This window comes from Hevea brasiliensis, chromosome 10, assembly GCF_030052815.1.
Source record: "Hevea brasiliensis isolate MT/VB/25A 57/8 chromosome 10, ASM3005281v1, whole genome shotgun sequence".
Taxonomy (NCBI): Eukaryota; Viridiplantae; Streptophyta; class Magnoliopsida; order Malpighiales; family Euphorbiaceae; genus Hevea; species Hevea brasiliensis.
Window position 1 is genome coordinate 4375979 of NC_079502.1, and position 18608 is coordinate 4394586.

At 34.0% G+C, this 18608-nt stretch overlaps 3 protein-coding genes and 1 pseudogene across 3 annotated transcripts; 2 read left to right on the plus strand and 2 right to left on the minus strand.

Moving 5' to 3' along the window:
* Nucleotides 1-167: 167 nt before the first annotated feature.
* LOC131169603 (disease resistance protein RPM1-like) lies at nucleotides 168-5410 on the plus strand (annotated as a pseudogene).
* An 85-nt stretch (nucleotides 5411-5495) lies between these two features.
* Nucleotides 5496-6101, plus strand: LOC131169604 (disease resistance protein RPM1-like). The gene has a single exon (XM_058128787.1). It carries the CDS (start codon nucleotides 5496-5498, stop codon nucleotides 6099-6101), a length of 606 nt encoding a protein of 201 aa, XP_057984770.1.
* A 2593-nt stretch (nucleotides 6102-8694) lies between these two features.
* On the minus strand, nucleotides 8695-12383 carry LOC110645901 (L-tryptophan--pyruvate aminotransferase 1). Its single transcript, XM_021799162.2, has 5 exons — nucleotides 12002-12383; nucleotides 11488-11797; nucleotides 9827-10107; nucleotides 9234-9526; nucleotides 8695-9127 (listed from the first exon to the last, which is right to left on the minus strand). Exons 1-5 carry the CDS (start codon nucleotides 12088-12090, stop codon nucleotides 8922-8924), a joined length of 1179 nt encoding a protein of 392 aa, XP_021654854.1. The 5' UTR covers nucleotides 12091-12383; the 3' UTR covers nucleotides 8695-8921.
* A 1631-nt stretch (nucleotides 12384-14014) lies between these two features.
* LOC110645893 (L-tryptophan--pyruvate aminotransferase 1-like) lies at nucleotides 14015-18118 on the minus strand. Its single transcript, XM_021799156.2, has 5 exons — nucleotides 17898-18118; nucleotides 17087-17402; nucleotides 15331-15611; nucleotides 14552-14844; nucleotides 14015-14440 (listed from the first exon to the last, which is right to left on the minus strand). Exons 1-5 carry the CDS (start codon nucleotides 18056-18058, stop codon nucleotides 14235-14237), a joined length of 1257 nt encoding a protein of 418 aa, XP_021654848.2. The 5' UTR covers nucleotides 18059-18118; the 3' UTR covers nucleotides 14015-14234.
* Nucleotides 18119-18608: the final 490 nt, after the last annotated feature.

Below are 18608 nucleotides of genomic sequence, written 5' to 3' on the forward strand. Positions count from 1 at the left end.
TAGGCAGGTAGATTATTAATTCAAATGGCTTAAGAATTGAAATTATGGTGACCTATGCTTGACCGACTTTGGTCAATATTCCGCTGCATCTGCGCCGGATAAGCACCGACGATGAAGACAATAGCAAACTTGTCAGGGTTATTATTGTACAGGGGCTCAAGTTATGAACTTTAAATAAGAGACCTAGCGCGACAGACACTTGCACTGACGCTGAAAAAGAAACGGAAGGAATTCGTCATGAAACCTTCCTCGTAGTCGTAGACTGTAGCAACCTTAATCCAACGTTTTCTAGAAAGTAAAAAGAAATTACGAAAGCTTCAGGTTTGGTTGGTTAGCATTAGAAAGTGGAAAGAAATAATCCACTTGATTCTACCGCAATTGGAGGCAAATATTAGTGGAGTTGGGAAATTTTTTTTTTTTTTTTGAGTTCTTGCCCAACCTTCCTGAGAAATGATGGAAAGGCATAGGAAAACTTCAAACATGTGTACAAACTAAATGGTGGGTTATCGCTATAAATGAACTACGACTTCACTTCAGGATCTTATCACTCTCTAATTTCATCTGTAATAGTTGCAAAAGTCGTTGATCACACCTCTCTTCAATAATAATCTCCTCTTCGCAAACAATAGCTAGAAACAATTGTAATATCCAACTATTCCTTAAAATAAACCGTTCAGTTGTAGATTTTTTCCCCCTCTCTTGGATATGCCAAGAAGAAAGTTTGAAGGTGATGTTGTTCCGAGTGCATGGACTGAAGAAGGAAAGGGTTCATCTACCCCCGCTGATTGTGAAGGTAAGAGCTATTCAACTTTTTAATCAAATTACGAAAAGCTTACTGATTATCTCAAATCCTGCTTAACAGTTAAGGTGGGAGTTCTTTAGCAACTTTTAGTTCAAATTCTGAAACTCCCGCTGTATGCTCACGGTCTATAAGGAATTGATTGGCCTAGAAATGCCTCACATCAGATTCACTGGTAAAACAGATGATGATACTGACTCCTTCATCGCGGATTTGCAAAGAAGGAAATCACAAGTTGATTTTGTTCCAGGAACATCAGTTGAAGATGGAAGCAGCTCGTCCATGTCCAGCACCAATGACAGCAAAGTTAAGAGTTCTTGTTTAGCAACTCTCATGTCAAATTATGAAAAGCTTCATGATCATCTCAAACACTGCTTTGAATACTGCTGCATCTCCATTAGATACTGTATGGAGAAGGGAAAACTAGTTCGGCTTTTGTTGGCTGAAGGTCTAATACAGGAAAAACAAGGGGATATCATGGAGGATATAGCAGCAAACATTATCACAGAATTAATTGCCTTAGGAATGCTTCAACAAGAATGCAATAGGACTGAACTAAAAGTTCCTAGCATGTATCGCCAGATACATGCATGTATCTCTTATTCAAGCGGAGAAACAAGATTTTGTAGCTAATTTTGCAAATTCACCTTTGCGCGTGGTGATCTGCGATGATGGTAAAGACATCACTTCAAAAGCCTTCTAATTCGATCATTGTTTGTGATTGCTGCTGAAAGCTATTCATCTTCCTTTGGATCTACGAGAATGAAAGGCTTTTCTCGAGCCTCCATGGAAACGTTTTGTGGGTTGGAATTTCTTTTGGTGTTGGATTTGGACGGTGAGATAGCGTATTTACCCAACGAAGTCGGAGATTTGGTTCATCTTAGATACTTAGGCTTGGTTAACTCATCTAAACTGAACGAGCTTCCCAAGACTGTAGGTAATCTTCAAAAGCTGCAAACTTTGGATATAAGAATGTGTGGGAACCTGCGTGAACTACCGATATAAGTTCTAAATATTCAAAATTTGAGGCACCTTCTAATGTCCAGATGCATCGATGAGGGTGAAATTAGTGTCCCAAAGGGGATTGGAAGATTGGCCAATCTTTACACTTCTACTGGTGTGTATGCTGGAAATGGCATTGCTAGTGAATTAGGTACCTTAACCCAACTAAGAGAACTTGGTGTTAAGCGTGTCAGTGAAGATCATGCCAGTGAGCTATATGCTGCTATCATGAAGATGGAAAACCTCATCTCCTCGTCGCTAGAAGCAGAGACACCCTACTCTGACGAAGATGAAAGATTATCAATTTTTCCTGAGTTTGAACTATTTTCTCCCCCACCACTTCTTCAAGAGCTTTGTTTAGATGGTGGCCTAATCGAAATGCCCATTTGGCTTGCCTCCATGTCGAACCTCACTAATTTAGAATTACGCTTTTCTAATCTGGCAGAGTCACTGCCTACAGACCTTCAGTTTCTTCCCAAATTAAAATATCTCACTCTTTACGATGCCTATAAAGCAAAGTGCCTTGGTAAGGAATTTTGTCAAGAAGGTGGTTTCCCAGGGTTGCAAAATCATACAATTACTTCTTCTCTAGTGGATTGGACTGAGATTGTAAATGGAGCTTTTCCAAGGTTAAGGAGCCTCAGTTTTAATTGTCCATGGTTGAGGTTTCTTCCTGAAGGTTCACAGAACATCTCTGCACTCGAAGTACTAACCTTGACTCCTTTGCATGGAGACCTTGCAAGGCGATTGAATAGTGCAGAGAATTACAAGATTAAGCACATCTTAAAGCTTGGGATTCCTTTCACTACCACCGGCTTCCCTGGTGTATTTGCGTGGGAAGTCCACATGATGTGTTGAAACATGCTTGATTCTTCCTAACTAGAATGCTCTAGCATCCGAGATATGTTTATGAAAATGCTCCATTTGAATATGCAACACATGTAAAAGGAAGAATGCTCCATTTGAATATGCAGTTTAGTGAGAGAGCAGAGTGCTGAGATTATTTTTGCTTAGACTGCTTACTATGTTATAGTCTTTAGTTACAAAGGAGTGGCTTTCCATGTATTTAGCAGCTAATTTAGGAAGCTTGTCTTGTATTAGGTAATATGGTTGTTGGCTAGCTAAAGCCATCTCATCCCTATAAAAAGTGAGCTGCTGCGAGAGAGAAGAGAGAATTGGAGAGGATTTGTTGTAATTATATGTTGAAAATGAAGCAGAGAAAGAAGAAATTTTGTATTGTCAAATCAGCTATTGCTTTTTGCTCTCTTACTGAAAATATGCCTGCTTGCTTTGTCTTTTCTTCCTCTGCAACTCCAACACAGTAGCTTTCTGGCTAGGCTGCCACATTAGGAACTATGTATGCTGCTGACTCTTTTTAATTAAGTCTCTTGTAAGTGGCAGAATGTGTTGATTAGCTTGATTAATGAAACATTTTTTGAAATAATTTTGTCTGTAATGTGGAGGTCTAAGAGTTTGATTTGCTAGTTGATGAATTTTTGAAGAATATTCAGGTGAAAATTATGTGTGCAAGAAATGGAAAGTATTTTGATGTGAAGTGTTTTGGGAAAATTTTTATGTAGAGCCAGTAATATTTAATAAGTAGATTCTACGATATAAAAGAGCATATTCATTAGATGAATAGCACCACAAGCCCAATAATTTTTAATTGCCACAATACTCGCACCCAAGTCCATAAGCAAAGGGCTAAGACCCATGACACAAAGAACCCTAGAGCTAATCGGGCAAATCCATTGTATCTCCCTTAGCAGTCATCACCGACAATATCACCAAAGTTGACGCCTACAAGTAGCAACACTACCCACGGAGAACTTGAAATCAAACGTAAGGGGAACTGCAATATCAACAACTAAGGCACAAAAAGGAACACCTATTTGGATTCAAAACTCCCTAATCAAGATCGCTAATCAAAGAGTCACCCCCAAAGGAAATGTAGGAGTAAGGTAGCAAATCGCCTAATTAACCAATGGGCTATAACCAGGTTGAATGAACCGAGAAATGGCGTGGCAAAGATACGGGCATCTCAATCTCTTTTAGTCCTGACAACAATACTATTGTGAACACCAATCGACGAGAAAACTCCCTTCCATTAGAACAAGACCAGCACCCAATAATAATCTTATAAGGAAGCATCACTACTGATCTTGATACTCTCTAATCCTAACATGTAGTAAGCTTAAAGCAACTCAAAACAAAGACAACCACAAAGGATATCGAATAGACAAAGACAAAGAAAAATAAAGAAATTAAGAGACAAAACTACATACAACACAAACAGATAGGGAGAGAAACGAATAGTCAAAAAGACGAATCTCTAAGAGAGGGGAGAACTTTTTTTTGAGAAATACATTGCCACCTTGCATCATTAAATTATTTATAGACTGCAAAATATCCAGTAGATCTATGGCAGTTTTCTGTTTCAAATGTCACTGAGACTACTTCAATTATTTATTAAATCTAGAAAATGTATTTTTTAAATTCTAATAAAAATTAGAAATAACATTAATTTTTAAATATTTTAATGGGTCTTATATTCAACTTTTATTCATATATTTTAATGGATGTTTTATATTTTAGTGTCTCTTGATTTTTTTAAAATTTATTGTTTGCTTATCGTATCAAGTATCGTTACAACATAGTATGTTGTATTTTTTTTTTCATACTTGTTAGATTAATTTAAAATATAAAATTAATTTAATTAAAATTTTTTATCTAATATATTTATACTCTAACAATCTAACTAATGAAAAGGTTTTATAGAATTAGTAGACAGTTGAGAAGTTCTTATTTGTCATTAGAGTTCAGCAACTCCAACATTTGTTTACATGGGAAGTCTAGCACCATATATCTGCTAAAAAGAAAAAACGCTGAGGTTGATGAACACGAGTAAAAGGAAGAATTGGGCTTTATTTTGATCTGCAGACGTTAAAAGCTTGTACAGTGCCACAGTCACCAATGGTGTCGGTGGAAGTGAGACTGCTTATTTTTCTGCTTCCAAATTCAACTATGACAAGTTCTCTGATCATCTCAATTCCTGCTTTGAGTATTTCTGCATCATTTCCAAGAGAAACTCTGTTGAGAAGGGAAGATTAGTTTGGCTTTTGCTGGCTGGAGGTCTGATGCCTGGAAAAAGCTGGAGAAATCATGGAGGAAGCGGCACAAAACATTATAGAGGAGTTAATTGTCTTGGGAGTGCGTCAAAATTCATATGACGAGGATTGACAAAAAATTTCCAGCACTTGTCAAGAATCCTTTCTCGTTGAAGCTGATGAACAAGATTTTGTTGCTAAGGCGTCAAATTTACCCATACATGCAGTAGTCGAAGATGATGGAAAGGACATCCCTCCAAGCTTCAAGAGCCTGCAAATTGAATCTTTATTCGTGATCACTGCACAGCACCGTGGTTTAGATTATGATTCTCATCAAGGCCCTTCTCGGGCTTATATAGAAACCCCCTGTGGTTTGGGATCTTTGTTGGTGTTGGATTTGGTTGGCGTGGTAGAGTACTTACCTGATGAAGTGGAGACTTGGTTCATCTCAGGCATTTGGGATTGGCTAGCTCAAAACTATCTGAGCTTTCAAAGACATTAGCAAATCTTCAAAAACTACAAACTTTAGATATAAGACTCTGTAATCTAAGTGTACTACCTGTGGAAATTCTTTGAGACCCCTTCTAATGGAAACCGAATTATTCGACAGAGCAGTAAGAGTACCAAAGGGGATTGAAAAACTGGTGAATCTTCGTACTTGCACTGGTGTGTATGCTGTACGTGGAATCTTCAGTGAATTAGGCAGCTTAACCCAACTACGGAAACTTGGTGTTACGTGTGTGTCTGAAGATCATGCTAGTGAAATATTTGTTGCCATCATCAAGATGGAAAACCTCATCTCTCTATCATTAAGATCGGAGGCAGGGGCCTGTGATGGTACTCTTTTTCCTGATATGGAACAATTTTCTCCTCCGCCTCTTCTTCAGGAGCTTCATTTAGATGGTCGCTTATTCGAAATGCCCGAATGGCTTGCCACCATGGAAAACCTTACCACTCTTTTTTTATCCAAATCTTATCCCTTTGAGAACCCAACTTCAGTCTTTCAGTTTCTTCCCAAACTAAAATATCTGACTCTATGGGAAGCCTACCAGCTGGAACTCATTGGTAAAGAATTTTGCAAGGTAGGTGGGTTCCCAGAGCTGCAATCTCTCACCATTGCTGCTAAGTATTTAGTGGAGTATACTGAGATTGTAAATGGTGATTTCTCAGTTTTAATGATTGGCCCATGTTAATGTTTCTTCGTGAAGGTTTACAGAACATCACGACACTTGAAATCAGAGCAATTGAGATGAAGTGACATCAGAGGACTTCATATTGAATCGTATCAATGAAATCAGGCATTGAAAAAAAAAACACACAAGGAAAATGTATTCATCTTATGCTTGTGGATCTTTGTGTATTTAATTATGCCTTGCTTCTACATCACCATTAGATTGGATAGCAGAAGATGTATTCATTGAAACTAACTGATTTGATATAACTTTATTGAAATTGGAAAGGATTTGAATAGTATATAATTAAATTTTAAATAGGTTAAAATTAAAAAAATATTATTTAAATTAATTTTAAATTTTATATATTAGATATTTATTATTTATTTAAATAAATAATTAAATAAATTCAAATCTGAATTGGGTTGTTTTGAATGTATTTTTTTATGGACAAATTGATATCAAATCATTTCAAATCACATATGAGATTTATGATGCTAAAATTATTTTGAGTTAAGTTGGAGTAATATTGATTTCAAATCGCTTAATAATAAAATAATTATTCATATTAATTTCTTTTAAAAATAAATAATTTTTTCACATATAAGTTTTATTTATTAAAATCTAATAAGTAAAAAACTAAGAAATAAATAATATTAAAAATTTCAAACTTTTTTCCCATATAGTTTAATTTTCTCATATATGTAAGCATACTAAAGTACCATGTAAATAATGTAAAGTTATATGTTACACCTCTGTACAATGATAATTTTCACTATCTAAACTTTTTTAGGGATAATATCCAAAATTTTAATAATAACAACTATTAAATTTAATAATTTACTTTAACATATGATTAAAATATGCTATAAAAGTATGTATTTCTCTTAATTTTTAAATAAAATCTTTAATTTTTTTTTAAACTTTTTAAAGATTTTAGACCTTTTAATTCGAATGAAAAAACAATAAGATAAGATGATTAAGTTTTTATCAAATTACAGGTTAAATTACAGTATGATCAAATAGATCTTTAACTTGATCCAATTAATTAGGTCACCTATTGCCCAACACCAATCTCAAATTTCAGGATCATTTGAATTTGAGACTTGCGTAATCTTTTATCAAGCGGTACAAGTCAAGGCGCTGTTTCGAGTCAAAATTTGACTCATCTAATTGTTAAGAACCCACTCCTGGAGTTCTATTGAAAATGGCAGTCCCATGAAAGCCTGAAAGAACGATCGTAGTTTCTATTGGGCTAAGGGTTTGGACTTCATTTTCGAGTTGGGTTTCTCCCTTTCAAAATTTCGTGGTTCATTATAATTATTAATTAAGATGGGATTTATGTAAAATTTACCACAACCAACGATTACATATATCAGTTTTATGATATAATTTTTCTTATACCTGGCCTTGTTGCCCTTTGAATCGGTATCTCAATGAATTCTGAAAGTCTTGGTGACAATGAAGGTTTACCTATAAGAAGTGATATTTTACATAATTGCATTTGTTTAAATTAGTATTTAGTTAGCTAGCACCCACGTAGAAATAAACGAGCGCTTTCCTTCAAACTTCAAGGAGAGAATAGGCCAAGACGTGTTTGACGGGTGACAACTACAGGACTACGTTAAGTTGGTCCAAATAAGACGTTTAAAATCAATTTCCTTACCACTACGTTTATGAAAGAATTAACTTCATGCTTACCCCACACAACCACCACCGCTAAGCAGTGTTTCTTGCCATAGCTAATTTGACTTCATGATGTGTAGGATTGGTGGCCATTCTTAACATATAACATCTTTTATGGTTGCTGGATAGTGCATTTCTACTCGAGCAAACCAAAACCACTTTCAGACTTGTTTATTTCATATTATCCAATACATGCCTCACTTTTACTTCACTCGTGAACAAGGAGACAGAAGAGAGTTGCTCTTCTGGGAGATGCCCAGAAAAATATCTCAAGATGATGTTCCAAGAACATCTATTACAGAAGGTGGAAACATTTCTATTGCAATCGCCAACAACAATTGTCAGACTTCATCTTTAGCAACGTTTAAATCAAACTACGAAAAGCTTCCTCATACTCAAAATTTTGGTTCGTTCACATCTTTCTGGCTAGAAAATGACAAAATATCAACCATATGGGAACCTCATATCATTTGTTAACGAATATCATCAGCTACCTGCTAAGCCAGCTCCACCACTGTAGCCTCATCAAAAAACTTGTTTATGCTCAATCTTCTCTCATGCCCTGGCACATAGGATTCCTGTCGAAAATATCACCATTTAGTTGTGATATTAGAAAATATTGTAAATAATTTAAAATTTTAAGGGTATTTTTGGCGATTATTTTTGTTTTTTGTAGATTACATAATAATCCATTTATGAAAAAATGTCATTTTCTTCTTATAATTGTGATAAGATGAACTAAATTTTTTAACAAAGCAAATTAAGAATAAAATCAATCAATTTAGGAATTTTCTAGTCTATGTAAACAGTATTTAAATGATTCCTGCATGATTTGCACCGTGGAATTAACATTCTTGCAGAACGGTTAAATACTTATTATGGAATTCTTGTTTCTTATGGATTATTAAACTTTGCTGTATTCCACTGCTTGATAAGACACCTTATTATTGCAGCAACTATTAATAGGGTAATTGTGTAAATCCTGTCAGGATTCCACTGTGTATACACAGATTCAAAGGTAACCTAACTGTGTTTACCAAAATTCAAAGCTGCAGATGGTAAGACCTAAACCTTCAGATGGATAAATCTAAGCTACATTATCATCCTTGGGGTTCTAAATATAAAATTACCATGCCCTCTTAATATGTCTAAAATTCAGGTGGTTCTGATTCCCTGCCCCGCAGTTTTTATTCCTGATAGCCTCTCTAGAAATTGGTTAAAATCTCGTTCTCGACTGAGCAAGCTAATCCTGGCGTACTCTTGGCCAACTCCGAAACGCTCTCCGCCTCTTGTCAGTATCTTATGTGCTCTTAGAAGACTTTCACAGTTTGTATCCTCCTTGCACTTCAACCATGCAAAGGCTAACACAAGACAGATAAAATATTTAATTAGAAAATGTATATATACCTTAACAAAATAGAGTAGAATTGAGAAGGCTAATTGATTGAAGCTTATAAGTTGCATTACCAGGATGTGATTCTGAGTACTTGCTGATGAAGTTGCACCATTCTTGTGGGTACTTGGGCAGACTGAAAATTTGACTGTTTTTAACAACATCTCGCAGTTTCTCCCATCTTTCAGCCATCAGGCACTGGCCGTACTTGAAGAAGTTCTCCGAATCAGAATGCTGGCAACCTTCAATAGCAACTCCTAGGATCTTTGCTGCTCGGAGCTGCGATTCTTTAGACACACCAGTGGAGCTAACCTCTATGAATTTAGTCATCTTCCTAGCCACCACTTTATCATTAACAAGAGCCCATCTTCAATGAAGAAAAGACAAAAGGGAAACTCAATAGAAGGAAACATAATAAAATTGTTGGAGATAAACGAAAGGAAAAATAAGAACAAAGATGCTTCAAACATGAGGCACAAAACATAGTTTTCTCACTTCTTTTTCTTCTTCTTCCTCTTCTTCCTCCAATGAGTTTATCATAATGTGGTTAATTTCCAAAGTAAAAATTTACTAGCATGAAATAATCATTGCAATTTCTTGTTCTTTTCACGCCATTAAATATATGAATCTTCTGTTGACTAAAAGCAGCAGGGAAGGGGATGCTCACCCAATTCGAGAACCAGCATGTCCAGTGCTTTTGGAAAATGTAAACAGCATGATATCATAATCTGCAGGGTGAGTAATGGGTGTGTATTGTGGCCAGTAATAGGCAAGATCATGGATAAGCTTCCCTTCCTTTCGGTTCACCACAGCTTCTAGAATAGCACCATCTGGATTGTTTGGTGAGGTGACAATCTCTATGTAAGGTCCATCCTTATCAAAGGAATACGCATCACCTGCCCATTTATAGAGCCCTGATCGCAGAAAGTCTGTCTCCTCTTGATATGACTGCAAGTGATATCAAGATAATCACAGAAAAATGAAACTTCTTAAAGGAAAAGAGATTGATAATTGAGCTGTTCTGTTCTTCCAAAAGAAAAAAACTAGATTTTCTTTTAATATTCATTCTGTCAGTGAGTAACATTAGCAATATAACAACAACAACAACAATAATGACCCTCTCCATATCCTTGCAAAATGCAGAATCTTGTTATAAAGGCATGTGAATAAAGGAACCAGGATTAATATTTGCATATGCATTGATATACAAGCATAGATAACTAACATGGAAACTTAGTAGTATTAAATAAGTGAAAAAAAAAAAAAAAACCAAAACCTTGAAACTAAGTTTATGGGAAATTAATGGGTAACATGCGAGATGTCTGCTACAAGAACAACAACAAATTAAATTAAAATTATTCATGTTTTTGTTTTCAGTTGCATAACAGGTAGGTGGAGCTTCCCTGTCTGCAATTATAAGGAATTCAAGATCAATCATCTTAGTTCCTGCTGACCGCTGCGCTATGTGGATTGGCCATATGAAGAAATTATATTATCTTGCTGTGATTTGACGTAGGAGCTAGTCATGAAATAATAAGTCAATTAAATAATGACAAATCAGCACAAAATAATATTACAATTTAAAAAATAATGACTTATTCTATAGATAAAAGATAGAATTTAATTTTGTAGAGACTATTATTATCATTCCATATAAATTATCATACATGAAATCACTGTATATGATATTATATAATTTTTTTGAGTAAATTGCATTAGTCATCCCTCAATTTAAATAATTATTTTATTTTAGTCATTTAACTTTAATTTGTTAAAATAAAATTTTCACACTTTAGTTTTATTTATTTTAATAAATTAAAATTAAATAATTGAAATAAAATAACCATATAAATTGAGAAATGATTAGTACAACTTACCCTAATTTTTTTAAGAATTGAGGGTTGTGTGGCAAACACCAAAGAGAAAGTTCTCCATAGGCTTAGCTCTTCAAGACAAGAGAATCCAAAGTTTAATTATCTATGAAGCCAGCCAGACATAGCCATGTAACCATGTTTGCCTGGGATCAAGGCTACAACATGCATATGTTGTACTTGCTTTGTTTTGTTTTCCTAAATATCCATGTGTCTCTTAGAAACATGTTTGTCACTTCGTCCCTTACAACCATCTCTTCTCTTTCTCGTTTCCCCCCATTATGTTACTTGCAAATAGAAATATAATCATTTTTTTAAAAAAAATAATCATATTTAAATGGCCAATTTTAGTTAAAAATTTCACCCAAATTTTCATCCCTCTTTAAATCCTGATTAAGATCTAATCACTATAGTTAAAAAAAAAAAATTACAATCCAAAGTGTTCGATTAATCTCACCGAGTAGTAAGGAGCGGCGCACACAACGCTGATGGGGTCAGCTTCGGCCCCACCAGGAGAAGTAAGAGCGAAGAGTGCAGCCTGATATAGCTGCGTTGAGCCCGTCCCCACCACCACGTATCGATCCTCTGATACTGCATTTCCAACCGTACGATGCAGTCTTTTGATCGCATCGGAGAGTTGGGGCTCTAGAAACCAGCATATGTTCCCAATGTCACTGCAGTAGCTCATCAAATCACTGCCTGAAATCTCCACCGTACACTTTTCACCGAGTTTCCTCCAGTACGGCTCGAACATCGTCGGATCGCCACTGTTACAAATTGAAAAAAAAAAAAAAAAACCTTCCTGGTCAGGATAAAGTGGAAGGAAAAATAATCCACTCGTGCGTGGATTTAGCATTTTTCTGATACGATTGGAGAAGATAAAATCTTTAAACAGCTTTATTTCCAGTTTTCTGCTACAGCAGATGAAGGAAAGATCTTGTTGTTTCTGATCAGAGTTTCAGGTAACTTACTGGTCGAGATTGATGATGGAATCCGGGGAGAGAAGAAGTTTCTTGGTGGGATTAGTAGCAGGAACGGAGTTCTTGGCTGGACCAATCATTTTTCTTCTCTTCTCTTCTCTCTCACTGGAAGTGCTAGATTGTGTGAAAGTGAAATGGTCACGCTAAAGCTATGTGTTTTCGTTTCTCAACTATGACTGACTGGAATTTATATAGGATTTTTCTTGACCAAGACGTATATGATAGTCACATTTCTGTACCTTGGATATATGGTTACATGGACTAAGACATGTATGATAACCATATTTATCCATTGGATACATGATATACCGATCGTAAACTGCATTTTCATGTAGAAGAAAGCTGACACATGACATGGGCTGCCACAAAAAACCATATAAAGCCGATACTTTGTCTGCTTTAATTCAATCTCATCTCATGTGCTGCCAATGATGACGCATGTGTTTTCTTATTTTATTTTATTTTTTCCATTTTTTACTATGCATGTGGTTTTTATGGTAGCACACGTGATATCTCTTGTTTATGTGTGATTTTCCTTTTCCTTCAGTTTCAACTCCAAAATGATATATACCTTATAAATATTTTTTTAGGGTATATGCCTTATAAATATTTTTTTAGGGTATATACCTTATAAATATTACTTGTAGTAATAATAATTAATTAATTGTTTCCTAACGTATTGAGATTATAAAAAATTGAGCTCAATTTAGTTTAAATATTAAATTTTATGAAATAAATTTATTGATTTCTTGATTTAAATTAAAAATTAAGAAGTCTAATTTCTTAATTTTGAGATTAAAATTTTTAATTTTTAAATTTAAATTCAAAAATTAAGAAACTCATTTTCTTGATTTTTAGGTTAAATTAAGCTTAAATTAAAAAATTTTAAATTAAATTAGACAAAAAATTAAAAAAAAACTAAATTAAACTTTTCGATAAATATAGAGTGTAATTAAGCTTTAAGCCTTTTTTTTTTTTTTATTTGGATCAATAGCTAGTGAAAATAATGAAGTTGGAGATTTATCAGCAGAAAGAGGAGTTAAATACTAAAAGGAGTTGAAAAAAAAGATATCATTCTTTAACAATTATAATACTTTCATATATGGATGTAAAAAATAATTAAAAAAAAGTTATAAACATTTTCTTGATATATTATCTTATATGAATTATATTCATAAGAATATTAAATTCTTTTTTTTTAATATTTGTATTTATATATGAGTGTTATGTGGTTTATATAGACAAGTTCGTAGCTAATTTTATATCGAAATTCTACTGTATAAATCCTACAAAAATTAGGAGAGCAGTAAAATTTTTATAATTACTATTTTATTTCTTCAATTTTTCTTAATCTAATTTCAATTCTTTGCATATTTTGGACTTAACAATAATAAGATTAAATTTGTATTAATTATATTAGCTAAATTTTTTTTATAGAAAGAGTGTATAAATCAAGTCATTTTAGTTGTTGATTCACAAGACTGCAGAACTACATACATAAAACTCAAAAATTTTGGTTCGTTGACGTCTTTCTGGTTAGAAAATGACCAATTTCAACCATATGGGAACCTCATATATTATAATTTGTTGATGAATATCAGCAGCTGCTGAGCCAGCTCCAACACCAAAGCCTCATCAGAGGGCTTGATTATGCTAACCCATGTATGAAGATATCTTTTTCTTTTTATAATTGTGATAAGATGAACAAAATTTTTAACGAAGCAAATTAAGAAAAAATCAATCAATTCAGGAATTTTCTAGTGTATGTAAACAGTATGTAAACGATTAATTCTTGTATGATTTGCCCTATGGAATTATCATTCTTGCAGATTATTCCTAAGGGTTAAATAATTATTATTTGATACATTTGCACATCTTTTGTCGATTAATGCTTTATCTTGGTGATGAATTTTTTAGCAAGAGCTCCTGCATGGAATTTTTATTTCTTATGGATTATTTCTAAGGTTTAAAACTATGATGTATTCCATTGCTTGATAAGAAACCTTGTTACTGCAGCAACTATTTATAGGGTAATTGCAAATCCTGTCAGGATTTAACTGTGTATACACAGATTCAAAGTTAGGTAACTTAACTTTAACTTTTTTTACCAAAATTCAAAACTGCAAATGAAAAGAGCATAACCTCCAGATGGATGAACTAAGCTACATATCAACCTTGGAGTTCTAAACATAAAGCTACTATGCCGTCTTATTATGGCTAAAATTCAGGTGGTTCTGATTCCCTGCTCTGTAGTTTTTATTCCTGATAATCTCTCCAGAAATTGGTTAAAATCTTCTCCTTGACTGAGCAAGCTAATCCTGGCGTACTCTTTGCCAACTCCGAAACGCTCTCCGCCTCTTGTCAGTACCTTATGTGCTTTTAAAAGACCTTCACAGTTTGTATCCTCCTTGCATTTCAACCATGCAAAGGCTAATATAAGACAAAGAAAATATTTAATTAGAAAATGTATATGTACCTGAGCTTAACAAAATAGAGGGGAATTGAAAAAGCTAATTAATTAAAGCTTATAAATTGCAGTACCAGGATGTGATTCTACGTATTTGCTAGTGAAGTTGCACCACTCTTGTGGGTACTTGGGCAGACTGAAAATTTGACTTTTTTTAACAACATCTCGCAGTTTCTCCCATCTTTCAGCCATCAGGCACTGGCTATACTCAAAGAAGTTCTCCGATGCAGAATGCTGGCAACCTTCAATAACAACTCCTAGAATCTTTGCAGCTCGGAGCTGCGATTCTTTAGACACACCAATGGAGCTAACCTCTATGAATTTAATCATCTTCCTGGCCACCACTTTATCCTTCACAAGAGCCCACCTTCAATGAAGAAAAGATAAAAGAAAAACTTAGTAGAAGGAAACATGATAAACTTGTCGGAGATGGAGCAGAGATAAATTAAAGGAAAAATAGCAAAAAAAATGCTTCAAATATGAGACACAAAACATAATTTTTCTCTCCTCTTCTTCAACACTGATTTTCTTTCAATACCCTCCTCTCCGACCCTCATTTTTCTCTCTTTTTCTTTCTTCAGCAAACTTCCTTTTATAGGGAGAGAAAAGCTCTCTAGTCAACAGCTAAACTACTTAACAATAGACATACTTCGTAGATTTTATGCTTAAAACATGGAAAGGCGTTCCTCTTCAACAAGCTGCGGCATAAAAAGTCAACCTTCCAACAAAAACTTCAAATAAATGTCACATATAATAACTCCAATGATTTGATCATAATGTAGTTAATTTCCAAAGTAAAAATTTTCTAGCACGAAATCTTTGCAAATTTCCTGTTCTTTAAGGTGATGCTCACCCAATTCGGGAACCGGCATGTCCAGTGCTTTTGGAAAATGTAAACAACATGATATCATAATCAGCAGGGCGAGTAATGGGTGTGTATTGTGGCCAGTAATAGGCAAGATCATGGATAAGCTTCCCTTCCTTTCGGTTCACTACAGCTTCTCGAATAGCACCATCAGGATTGTTTGGTGAGGTGACAATCTCTATGTAAGGTCCATCCTTATCAAAGTCATATGCATCACCTGCCCATTTGTAGAGTCCTGATCGCAGGAAGTCTGTCACCTCTTGATATGACTGCAAGTGATATCAAGATAATCATAGAACAATGAAATTTCTCAAGGGAAAACAGATTGATAATTGAGCCGCTCTATTCTTTCAAAAAAGAAAAAACTAGACTTTCTTTTAATATTTGCTCGTATTCAATACGTTCCACCAGCAAGTAACATTAGCAATATATATATATATATATCGAGTTAAACCATATGGAAGCACAAGTTATGGGAACTTTATACTCATATTTATTCAAAAGTTTAAATCATATAGATAATCTCTCTGCCAAAAAAAAAAATCGACAACCCTCACCAGATCCTTGCAAAATGCAGAATCTTGTTATAAATGCATGTGAATAAGGAAGCATGATTAATATTTGCATATGCATTGATATACAAGCATAATAGATAATTAACTTGGAAACTAATTTGTGGTATTTTATAAGTACCAAAAACTCAAAACTAAGTTTATGGGAAATTAATGTGGGTAACATGAAAGATGTCTGCTCCAAAAACAGCAACAATTTTAAATTAGAATTATTCATGTTTTCGTTCTCAATTGCATAACAGGAAGGTGAAGCTTCCCTGTCTGCAATTGTAAGGAATTCAAGATCAGTCATCTTCGTTCTTGCCGACCACCACACAATGCGGATTGGTCAGAATTTAAATTGTATCACAGTGATTTCATATCGGAGTTAGACACGGAATAACAAGTCAATTAAACAATGACAAATCAGCACAATATGCAGCTATAATTTTAAAAAATAATGACATTTTTTAAGATAAAATAGAATTTAATTTTGTAGGACCAATATTATCTACATGTATATATTTTTTGATTGATTAAACATTTCATGTAAATTATCATACATGAAATCTCCATGATATTGTATAATTTTTCTAATAGTGTTGTGCAGCAAACACAGAAGACAAAGTTCTGCGCAGGCTTAGCTGTTCAAGACAAGAGAATCCACAGTTTAATTATCTATGAAGCCAGCCAGACATGGCCATGTTACCATGTTTGCTGGGGATCTAGGCAAGAACATGCAAATGTTGTACTTGCTTGGTTTTGTTTTCCTAAATATTTGCTTGCATTTGTAGAAACATGTTTGTCACTTTGTCCCCTGCAACCACTTCTTCTCTTTCTCGTTTTCCCCCATCATGTTACTCACAAATAGAAATCATAACTTTTCGTTTAAAAAAAAAAATCATTAGTTTGGCCAATTTTAGTTAACAAATTGAAAATTTTCCTGGTTATTTTAATGAATCTTAAATAGAACTAATCCTGTTTATATCCGGTCGACCCACTAAGAATAAAGTATTTAAATAATTATTTTAATTTTTAATCAAATTCTATAAAACAATTCTATTAATCACAATCCCAAAATCAAATCGCAAAAAATTTATATTTTTTTCCTTATATAATCACATTTAAGAGGTAGAGTTAGTATAATTTATGTAATTATTTTTAAAATATCCAAAATGTTTGATCAGTCTCACCGAGTAGTGAGGGGCAGCGCACACAACACTGATGGGGTCGGCTTCGGCAACACCAGCTCCAGGAGAAGCAAGAGCGTAGAGCGCAGCCTGACACAGCTGCGTTGAGCCCGTACCCACCACCACGTATCGATCCTCTGATACTGCGTTTCCAACCGTATGATGCAGCCTTTTGATCGCATCAGAGAGTTGCGGTTCTAGAAACCAGCATACGTTCCCAATGTCACTGAAGTAGCTCATCATATCGCTGCCTGAAATCTCAACCGTACACTTTTCACCGAGTTTCCTCCAGTACGGCTCGAACAAAGTCGGATCGCCACTGTCACAAATTAAAAAGAAAAAATCCTGTTAAGGATAAAAAGAAAGGAAAAATAATCCATTCTCACGTGGAAATAGCCGCAAATCACGTGGATTTAGCATTTTTCTGTTACGACTGGAGAAGAAAAAAATCTTTAAACAGCTTTATTTCCAGTTTCCTTGTACAGCAGATGAAGGAAAGATATTGTTGTTTCTGATCAGAGTTTCTGGTTTTCATGAAAGCCTGAAAGATCTCGGAAAAATTTTTTCCCAAGTCAGTCAGACTTCTTATCAATAAAAACTCATTATCTATCGTAAAAGAGGCCAGGTTTCATATTGGATCATAAAAGTAATTAAAAAAAATCAATTCACCCTTTTTTTCTTTGGTTTTAGATCCGCCATTGGGTCTATTGGGGTTGCATGGGATTGGGATTAATAGCAAGAAAATAAAATAACCTTGTTCGAGAAAAGAACATAGAATGATATATATAAAGAAGAAACGAAGAAGGAAACTTACTGGTCGAGATTGATAATGGAATCTGGGGAGAGATGAAGTTTCTTTGTGGGATTCGTAGCAGTAGCAGCGTTTAAGTTCTTGGCTGGACCAACCATTTTTCTGGTCACGCAGGAGCAACAGGTGGTTATTGCGTATGCTGTGTGTTTTCGTTTCTCAACCATGAACTGGCACACACATATATATAGCAAAACAAATTGAGAGAAGGGTGCAAGAGCCCCTAGCTTAACTTTATCATATGGAAAGTTAAGAATTTTAAAGGGGCGTTTGGCCAGCTTATAATTACTATTTTTCGGGCTTATAATCACGATTTATAAAAAAAATTTAATAAAATAAATTGAGAGATCAACTTTTTCATTTTAATTTTAATGTTTATAAATTAATTTAATTAAATATTTTATTAAATTATTTTTATTTAATTTAAAAATTATTGATAATTTAATTTAATTTATAAGCTAATCCATTTTCATGAATATATTTTAATTATATTGTAAGACAATTGCAATATATTTAACAATATTATAATAAAATATTCAGTTTATAATTTATTACTTGAAAAAATAATTTAAAACTTTTTAGTTATTTTAATAATAAATATATTTATAAATTAAATGAACAAATTATTTGTATAAAATAATAAAAAACCAATTAATCATAAATTTTATTGTTAATGTGAAAATACTTAAAATTATATTTTTATTTTTTTATTATTGT

What these genes read in the sequence shown, in the direction of transcription:
- LOC131169604 (XM_058128787.1), top strand. Translation starts at nt 5,496, where the DNA reads ATGGAAACCGAATTATTCGACAGAGCAGTAAGAGTACCAAAGGGGATT.
- LOC110645893 (XM_021799156.2), bottom strand. Translation starts at nt 18,058, where the DNA reads ATGGTTGAGAAACGAAAACACACAGCATACGCAATAACCACCTGTTGC. An exon ending in GCGCTGCCCCTCACTACTCG is followed by an intron (nt 15,612 to 17,086) that starts GTGAGACTGATC and finishes TATCACTTGCAG; the next exon opens with TCATATCAAGAGGTGACAGA. An exon ending in ATACGTAGAATCACATCCTG is followed by an intron (nt 14,441 to 14,551) that starts GTACTGCAATTT and finishes GTCTTATATTAG; the next exon opens with CCTTTGCATGGTTGAAATGC.
- LOC110645901 (XM_021799162.2), bottom strand. Translation starts at nt 12,090, where the DNA reads ATGATTGGTCCAGCCAAGAACTCCGTTCCTGCTACTAATCCCACCAAG. An exon ending in TCCATCATCAATCTCGACCA is followed by an intron (nt 11,798 to 12,001) that starts GTAAGTTACCTG and finishes AATTTGTAACAG; the next exon opens with TGGCGATCCGACGATGTTCG. An exon ending in GCGCCGCTCCTTACTACTCG is followed by an intron (nt 10,108 to 11,487) that starts GTGAGATTAATC and finishes TATCACTTGCAG; the next exon opens with TCATATCAAGAGGAGACAGA.